The sequence below is a fragment of the Carex rostrata genome, chromosome 20 (assembly GCF_964058835.1).
Source record: "Carex rostrata chromosome 20, lpCarRost1.2, whole genome shotgun sequence".
In the NCBI taxonomy this organism is placed as follows: Eukaryota; Viridiplantae; Streptophyta; class Magnoliopsida; order Poales; family Cyperaceae; genus Carex; species Carex rostrata.
This window is the reverse complement of record NC_135937.1, coordinates 1,783,314-1,793,206: the sequence shown is the minus strand read 5'-3', so window position 1 is coordinate 1,793,206 and position 9,893 is coordinate 1,783,314. Positions and strand designations below refer to the sequence as shown.

General features: G+C 29.7%; 1 protein-coding gene across 1 annotated transcript; it reads right to left on the bottom strand.

The window, feature by feature from the left end:
- Window positions 1–936: 936 nt before the first annotated feature.
- LOC144572421 (uncharacterized) lies at window positions 937–2,641 on the bottom strand. The gene is made up of 2 exons (XM_078322005.1): window positions 2,147–2,641; window positions 937–1,646 (listed from the first exon to the last, which is right to left on the bottom strand). Exons 1-2 carry the CDS (start codon window positions 2,333–2,335, stop codon window positions 1,143–1,145), a joined length of 693 nt encoding a protein of 230 aa, XP_078178131.1. The 5' UTR covers window positions 2,336–2,641; the 3' UTR covers window positions 937–1,142.
- Window positions 2,642–9,893: the final 7,252 nt, after the last annotated feature.

Genomic DNA, 9,893 nt, shown 5'->3' with positions numbered 1-9,893 from the left:
TTCATTTCAACTCGCATTTTTTTTAGATTGAATTTGAATTTTATTGTTAAAATCAAATGGAACAGACAAATTTTAGATAGCTAATAAAACAGATTTATCTGAATTGTCAGATCTAAATTAAATGGTGTCTTTTAACCTCCATTAAATCTCGGGTGACTGGAGATGAGACCCAAAAACAGAAAGGCTAATAAATCTGTACTCCATCTAGCAACAATTATCTCATGCACATTAAATGGTTAGTATGGATGCCTCCAAATTAGTTTCGTTCGTCTTTAATTAATTAATTAAAACATTTCTCTCATGAATACGCATCCACATCAGCAATTTATTGCATTAGTTGAGACTATTCGTATAAATCAATTAAAGAGCCCACGAAAAGAAGCAAAAGTCCTTATAGGACATTTATGTCCACCATCAATTCAACCAAATGCAATAATTACCACCAACTTTAATTAAGAACAAGTTCATGAATCTATCCAGTATCACACAAGCTCTTTAAGAAGAAATAAACCACAATTAATTACCTCCAATTAAAAGACTAGTCTACCATGCATATTGCAGTTACCGTCATACCAGAGATAATTTACCTCATTTAATTCATAAAATAGATTGTGCAATCTTTTTCCATTTAATGAGCAGTGTCCAACAGTGGAACACTCGTATATCTAAAAGGTCCAATATATATGTAGACATAAATTTTGTACTACAAGTCTACAATTCATGATTTTATTTTTTTATATGTTCTAAGTTACATATATAGCTTGCTCTTTGTTTTCATACCATTGATTGAACTCCATTTCTTCTTCTTTTAAAATAAAGAAACTTGTAATTACATGGTAGAGGCAAGTATCAAAACAAAAGGGAAAAGTTAAAAAGCTTTTCGGTTCAAATATTGAAAAGCCTTAGCAGTTTAATTAATTATAGACACAGCAACAATTTTAGCATGCTGCTTTTCCATATATTTCCTAAATACAAAATTAGTATCTGTTTATATTCATATCATATCAATACAACGAAGGACGCAAATTAAAAACAAAAAAATGTATCAGCTTTTTGAACTCTGAATCCTGAGTCCTGACCCTAGCTTCACACACATCTACTCCTTCAATTCTACAAACACCTCTTTTGCCTTATTCACCTTTTCAAAATAAATCAAGCGTTGTACTGTTAAGACTATTTCTTGGTTTCTTATTATTGTTATTGTTACCGAGCACAGCCGGTGGCACGTGTGAGTTGCACTGTGGGCACCGCGGGTTCTCCTTCGAGATCAAAACATAGAGCAAACACTTGGGACATGCAGCTGCCATCATGCTGACCCCACCAACAGGCACTGATGAATCACAACCGTCAACCAGATCGATCTGCCGTTTCATCGGTGAATTTGACGTTATTGATGATGAAGAGGGAGATGGCGAGCTGTCAGAATGAGCAAGGCTCTTGCTCTGAGATTCACGCCCCATGCGCTCTAATGCAGATTTAACTTTTTCTATAGTGCACACGCTCTGGTAGTTCGTGTGCGGTGCTGCCGGGTAGGTTTTTGGAAACGACTCGGGGACGTGAAGCGAGATGCTGGTCGGAGGGAGGTTAAGGTCCTGAAGGTGCTTGTTGTTGGTACTACTGTTGCTCCTCAGGTACATCTTACCCGGCTGCAATAATTGCAGAAATTATTATTAGTTGTTTGAAAATATGTTGCATTAAATTCATTCATTCATGTATCTGCTTAAATTTGCTTCCGTATCAGTTGCAATTATGAAAACAGCTCAGTCATTACTGTATTTCATAATTGCATGCACAAAATAAAAGTTGAGAAAGTTTTCTATATTATCCTTAAATAATAGGATCTACACATATACAGAATTATGAGGTGCTAACTGTAAAATGGCAAAAATAAAGAACTGATTCTGTATTTTATTAATTATTCGATTCCCTGGCGTGAGATTGACACACATAATAGAAAATATAAACGAAAAGAAGAGGAACAAATTGACTCAGGTTGAATTATACAGATGGCATGTCCATTGGCGCAGCAAGACATTTGAACCCAATTAAAATAACCACTCCTTTCAAAAAAAAAAATTAAAATAAAATAACCACGCGCACAATACTTTAATTAAAGAGAGAATAGAATATGTGAGGAAAAATATACCAGAATATCAAGTCCCTTATCCCTGGCAGATCCAGACCCGATACCCAAACCAAGATCCAAATCCTTAGCATCCATGACAGGGCAACCACCAAGCAAATCGCGTGTTATTGGATCCTTTTCTCCATTCACCTCCGCTTCCTTCCCATATCCGCTAATCAACCTTGCCATAAGTCCCACCTCCGTCGCCATGAGAAGAGAGGAAGAAAGAGAGAGTCGAGTGTGTAGATGTAAAGAGATAAGAAGGGAAGATTGAGGTATAAATAAACAAAAGAATCGACATTAAAAGGAGGAAGGTGTGCAGTTAAAGGAAGGAAAGATCTAAAGGCATGCAGACAAAGGGCATTAAATGCACGAATTGAAATTAATTGGCATTGAATTGAGGTGTTTGTTTTGGGGCGGGATTAAAATTCTTTTATGGCCATGATTAGTTTTCTGTGACAGTTTCTGTACAGTCAATATTACATGTTAACAACAACATATCATTATATGATCTCCCGTGGTACATCATATAATGATATAGATAAATAGTCGTGGAGGATCTACAATGTAGTTAGTGAGTGAAAGCGACTAAAGGATGAGTGGAAAGGTGGGACCGACGACTGGAGAGAGGAGACGGCCAAAGTGCGCATTTAATGCTTGGAGAGATGGGGCCCACAAGTCTTTCTTTTGAGTGTTCCACCCTCTCCAGTTTGTTCTACTCGGAGACAGTGGCATGCTTATATCAGCCCTGTCAAGTGTCAACGGTGTTGGTGTGCAATAACCCTGGAGACAAAAATCAGTAAATTATAATAAAACATGGTGCTAATCAAAAATAAATTTTAAATGTTTGAGAATTAATTCATAATACTATCACATTGAAATAGCAACGAGCATTGGTATTATGTTAAAATCAAACATTTTAAATTATTTATCAGTGCATTAATAGTGGCATTTTGTATGAATTATGTGTATGCTTCATTGTTCATCGGACCGTTTACAATTTTTGAATCAATATTTGATTTGTCCATTTTATTTGCATATTTGTTGAATTTCATATCTACTATCATTTCACAAAGCATATGACTTTGTATCAATTACTTTCAAAATTGAACATATTAACAGCAATACTAAACTAAATACAAATATTAAAATCATCAAAAGAGCTACTCAAACTATATTTCATCTTAGATTACTCATTCAACATAACCATGTTTTTTTTTCCACACACCCAAAAAAAATATTAGGGGAACAGACAAGTTTTTGCCGTAGAATATTGCAAAAAAACAAGCATATTTATTACGTTAGGTCAGATTTTAATTTGCATGAATCATGCTTAAATTTTTTTTAATTAGCAAGTTTTTCTTCAAGACCTAAATAGACTAATAACTTCACGTTTATCAATACATTACGCATTTAAGTAAAACAAAATTAATCCAACTTTATCTATTATGTGCAAATATTAATTGAGGTATATGGAAAAAGGCTAAGGAGAATCAATAAATTACAAAGAACCATACATGTTTCAAATCATCATTTTTTTTACCCCCTTAAAATCAATAAAGAATCATCTATGAAATAAGTATATATTATTATTACTAAATTTTAGAAGACACTTAGTTGGTATCATAGATTGGATCCCTAAAGAGGAAATGGGTCAATGTCCCTCTTTTTTTATTTAATTATAGATATTTATATAGTGATTGTAGTGTTATATTTGTAGTGATGATCCTCATAACGACAATCTAACAATTTTGATGTGATCATTGTATTAATGTCATAGCATGCTATCTGACCCCATTATAATGTTTTATAGGTCCGCCTATAGTTGGTGTTAACTATTTTTCATTTAAAACACTATATATTAGATAAGTAGTTACCTAAAATAAATGATACCAACTTATACAATTGATTTTTAATTTATAAAAATATTTCTTTATTCTCAAAATATAAGGTAATTTTAATTAGATAATAGCAAATAGGATTACAGGAGCTTTCACATTATTCCAGGAGCAAGCTATTACTAAAATTATTGTCTATCTGATGTACATCCATTTTAAAGAAATGGAGAGAAACTGAATTAAGTGATTATTTATTGCCTATACTTTTTCTAGGGTTTTTATATTCAGAGCACAGTAGTATGAAATACATTTAAAATATTTCTAAGGTTTTGTTCCATTCCATGCAGTGGGAATATCGTGGGGCCCAGTCCAGTGTATCATCATTGGGATCTGTAAAATAAGGTTAAAACTTAAAAGGCAGACAGTACATAATAACGTTTTATAAATTATAATCCCTTGTAAAATTTTCCTCTTTTACTATAGTAGAAAATATTTTCTCCCTTTTATAATGTATTTATCCATTGATGGTTAGGCTGCAATTAATGTCGCTAGTCTACAGAGATATGTATGTTTGTGTTTTAGATGGTGTTCATGTGGGATTAAGGAATGTCTATTACGTAGTATTAAAAAAACATGGGGGTCATATCAGCTGACAAGTATATATTAATTAATGTTGTGAGCAAGGCATCAACCTACAACATTATTGCTATCTACCTAACATTGAGTGATGTTACTATTCTCAAATTATGAGTTACTATTAAACTACAAAATATCTCTCAATTTAAATTGTTTTGCCTATAATCCACTAATTATTATTTTTTTTTCCTTTTTTTTCTTGTGCAATGCAATTCAAATGACATTTAGTATGACCACTGTTGTAACAGGTTGATCTTATTAATTATCACCAGATATAGATAATATGAGTAAGGCTGCCATGCTTTGCAAATTAAAGTTAGTGTTTTAATTTGCACTCATATTTCTAGTTTTAAAGTTCAAAACGTCGATCCGAACCGTTCAAGTTGATATCCATATTAAATTGTGCTTGCATACCAAATTTTATATTTTTTTTGGAAATTTTTACTATTTTTTAGAATTTTTCATTATCAGTGTTTTTCAGAAAATTCTGGACCATCAAAAACAGTGATTTTCAAAGATTCTAAAAAAATAGTAAAAAATTTTCAAAAAATATATAATTTGTTTTCCAAGCACAATTTAATATGGATATCAACTTAAACGGTTCAAATCGACATTTTGAACTTTAAAACTAGAGATATGAATGCAAATTAAAACATCTACTTTAATTTGCAAAGTATGGTAACCTTACTCAGATAATATACTACTACGTACTATAGTAATTATTATGAATTAAATACTATTGCTACTAGTACAACAAGAAGTAAAGTAAAATTGTAAAAATGAAATCTGCTTGATAGTTCAAGTTTATATAGAGTAGGCAAAGCCATTGAATAATAAAGAAAGGGATTGCTAAGGCACTGGCGCTTGTTAAGGAGATCTGCATTTTTGTCAATAGTCAAATTTTCTTCTTGGATGAAATATTGAAAGACTGTTCCCTGTATCAAAGCTAGTCAAATTTATAAAAAGAAAATAATTAAAACCTGTTCAAATTTGGTTCGGTGCACGTTTTTGTTTATATGATGGAATGGATAGGGGTGCTGATATTCACATCACAAAAAGTATTATTAACACAATAAAATTTAAATATTTTAATAAATAGACAACTTTACCCCTCATTTGTTTCTCAATCAAACTATCATTTATTTTTTATTTTAATTAACAAACTTCTAAATTTGTTATTCTTCATTCATATTATCTTCTAATTGTATACTATATAGTAAAAAGAAGAAGAAATTATTTAGCAAGTTATCCAGCCAAATTTTGAAATAATATGTCCCAATTGTCACTTAGATTTGTTTTTTTAAATGTAATTACTTCCTACTTTTGATTATGTTACTCAATTAATTGAAAATTATTTTGACAGTAATTTTTGTTAATTTTATATTTTATTATTTAACTAAATACCTGGATAATTTTATTTTTTTAATTTGATCATTTCAATTAATAAAATCTACAATTTATTATTTATTAATTTAACTATAAGTTTTCTTTTTGTTGATTGGTAAATTGATTTTTCATCTTTTTAATTATGAGTTTTAAGGCTGATGATATTAACAACACTAATTTTTTTAATAACACAACACATTCAAATATTTTAATAGTCTAGACAAATTTTCCCTTCATTAGTTATTTCCTTTTCAAAATAAATATGTTACGTATATTAATGCCTACCTATATATTTCCTTGTTTGTTTACTTCTTTTTATGAAAATTAAAATAGTAGATATATTAATTATCATATTATAGCAAAATTAAAATAATTAAACAATAAATTCATTAATTAGACAAAGTTTCATGTCTTGTATCCTTGAGCTTCTAATCTCTTTTTCTCCACAAAAATAATTGTTATGGTTCTTCAATCAAAGGCGGAGCGAAACATTCAAACTATGAAAGTTAGATATGAACAACAATCAATTATATAAAATTTTCATACTGTGAATGAGAATCAATTTTACAGTACCCATAACATTTGAAATTATATAAAAAGATCATATATAAACATAAAAATTAAAAATAAATGGATGCAATTGACCCGCATTTGGTTGCACTCAATCCTGTCCTGTTTGTTCTTCATCTGTTTGAGTTAAATAATAACAAAATTATAATTTATTCCTTTCAATTTTATTTAGATAGGCATATAGATTTCAATTTTATTTAGATAGGCATGTAGATTTAAAAGTATATAACTAGAAGAATAATTAAAAGAGCCCAAGTAATATAATTGTGTTATTATGAATCAATAAAAATACATATACCAAATTATTTGTTGAATTTATCGAAAAGAATAATGAGCAATTTATTATGTCACTCAATGCTTGAAATTTTTTTTCTCTCCTTTTTTTAAAAGGTTTATAAAATAAGAAAAGAAGATCCAACAATTATAAAATCTAATTAGTAATAAATTATCATATCTTATAATTATATAAAGAAAATATATGTTGCCGGCCATAGTGATATTTATGAGGGGGCAAAATTGTCAATTCCATTCAAATATTTGAAGATGTTGTGTTAATAAAATAAAATATAGTGTTATTATCACTACCCAATGGATAGTTCCTAATTTATCATTTTTTTTTTGTCCCTCTCCTTCTTCCTTCTTGATCTCTCACTATTATTTATATGTTTTGTTATTTTTTATTATTTTGCTACCATCCAGTAACAAAGAAAAGGTTAAAAAATTTGTTATTTTTCTAATTAGAAAGAAGAAAGAAAATTATGAGTAATAAAAATTTGTTATGTTTTCATTGCAACGCACATGCAGATTACTAGTAATTCTTAATACACTTAATTAAAAGTGATTAGGAAGAACCAATGTTTTTAATTGTCTTTGGCGCAAAAGCCAATCTAGAGAGTAATTAGGGGTGGCTAAGGCATCATGTAAATTAGAAATTAGCAGTTTTACTATTTATATTTTATAATTTTTTAGTTATATCTTTTAGTCTCTTTATAATATAATATTGCACAATAATAACTTATTAAGTGTGGTGGCTTGATCTCAACCCATATTTCGAAAAAAAAGCTTCTTTAGTGTCAACTTTTTTTAATTTTGTCCCTCCTATTGAAGCAATATTCATCAACGAAATATCAAAAAAAAAAAAAAATTAACAAGATGGCATCGCTGTTTAGCTAGCAGGTTGAGATCAGACGTGACGGACGGCTCAGATGAACGCCTGACTAGCTAGTCATTTTTCTGGGTTTTTTTTGGTCGAGCCGTTTTATTTTGTTTGGACCGAATAATTGGATTTGAGCCTAAGACTTGACTATTCTTCTTATCTTTTATATTTATTTTCTTCTTATTCTTCCTCGGGTAGTTAAAGAATGGTCTGTGCTGGCGGGCTGGAGCATTAAATTAAATTAAATTGATTTGAATAATAAATAGTTAAATTGAATTCTGTTTGAAGAGAAGTCAAGACCAGGAATTAAAGAGACATTAATTACACATTAATCCTTTCCAACTTCTTTGATGGGACCCAACCCTAATCTTAGGTGACATTTAATGCTGACCCCTCTCTTAATTGTTGTGGGTCCACATGTCATGTTATCCTAGACACATGATTTTGATATACTTCTCCTACCTACACACGGCTATACACTTTTAAGGTGGTTACTGCACTTGGAAATAAATTCATAAATATCTAGGCTACTAGTCAATGAAGGAATAAAAGTATATGTTTGCTCGCCTTCTTTAAATACAAATATTCTGTGACTCTTTCATTTTTTTTTCCTACTAATGATTGTATAGAATACTACAGAGACACAAGTAGATTTTATATGTGTGTGTGTGTGTGTGTGTGTGTGTGTGTTAGAGCTTATATATATGCTTCCAACCTTCTAAAAAAAAAAGCCAACATGAATTAGAAGTCTCTCAATATGTCCTATATATTTAAGTAAAGTTTCTCAAGACAATAAAATTGTTTCATAAATAGAAACATTTTTTTGTTTGGAAAAAAAGGTTCTATTAATTTTCGCCTTTCGGTATATATTTATTTAGATGATCTTGTAGAAATCGAAGCCGTCCTTTTAAGTTTTAACATGTCTTTTTGTAGAAAGGTAAAACTCATCACAATGAGCACTAGATTCTACAATTCAAATAAAAGCATTTATATGTTAAAAATATATATATAATAACCATAAAATAATCAATCTGAAAAGGCATACATTATTTCTACAGGATGAAAACTAATAACACGCGAGTCATAGTCAAAACAAATTAAATGTACAAATAGCGTGCACGTATGGTTTTATGGATGTCCTTGACTAGAATAATTGTATTAACCATTAATGAATGTATATGACAATTGAAAATGAGAAGGATAAAAAAAAAAAATTATTTCAAGTGGCTTTAATTTTTTATTATTGTTATTAAATGTCAATTTAACTTGTAACATCAAGCATTAATTAATTGCTATTCTTTAGCTTATGCTTTTAGTTACAAATGGTCCAATTATAGGGTTAATTATCAGACAGTCTTAATTAAATTAAAGAGAGTATTTTGCGGAGTTAAGAGAGAGCGATAGTACTCCAACCTTTTTCACTATTAAAATAAATTTTTGACAAGGACAACATTTCCGAAAGGCACATGAATATAACTGGTTACTTAACACCAATATTAAGTTTTTGTGATGACTTGAATTGCATTCAGAAGTACATAAAACGTTACTATATATATACAGTGGCGTAGCTAGGATTTTCACCAGGTAGGTAAAATAAATTATTATTATTTTATTTTATTTAAATTATTAAATTATAAAATGTTATTAAATAATTTTTATTGGAAGCGGAATCGGTAATTAACCATGAATTAAAATCGAGAAAATCAGTAGAAATCCACCGAATTAGATCGAAAACTCGATTTTTTTTTAAAGTTTACTTTAAAGCATAGTTCACAAGACTCTTCTATTAAAATTCAACTCATTTTGAATAGTTAAACATAATAAAAAAAAATTAATGCATTACATTAAATTTCAATATATTACTTTATAAAACATTTTAGTCTATTCCTTTCACAAAAAAATAACAAATTTATTATAGTCCCACTATCATACCATTCTTATTAACCTTCTTCTTGTCGGAATATTTCAAAATAGATAGATGAAAGACTACCAAAATTGTAACGACTCGGCCAATTTCACTAATCGAGAACTTTGACTCAATCATGAATAGACAAAACTCAAATTCAAACCAACTATATACAAACTTGATACCGTATTTCAAAATCCAGGGGTAGGCGACTGCCTACCCCTGAATATAGGTGGCTCCGCCACTGTATATATATACGGTTAAAAAATGAATTTA

Bases quoted from the DNA above. Each gene is read 5' to 3' on its own strand.
- LOC144572421 (XM_078322005.1), bottom strand. From the start codon at position 2,335: ATGGCGACGGAGGTGGGACTTATGGCAAGGTTGATTAGCGGATATGGG. The intron at 1,647-2,146 runs GTATATTTTTCC...CAATTATTGCAG, and splicing joins ATAAGGGACTTGATATTCTG to CCGGGTAAGATGTACCTGAG.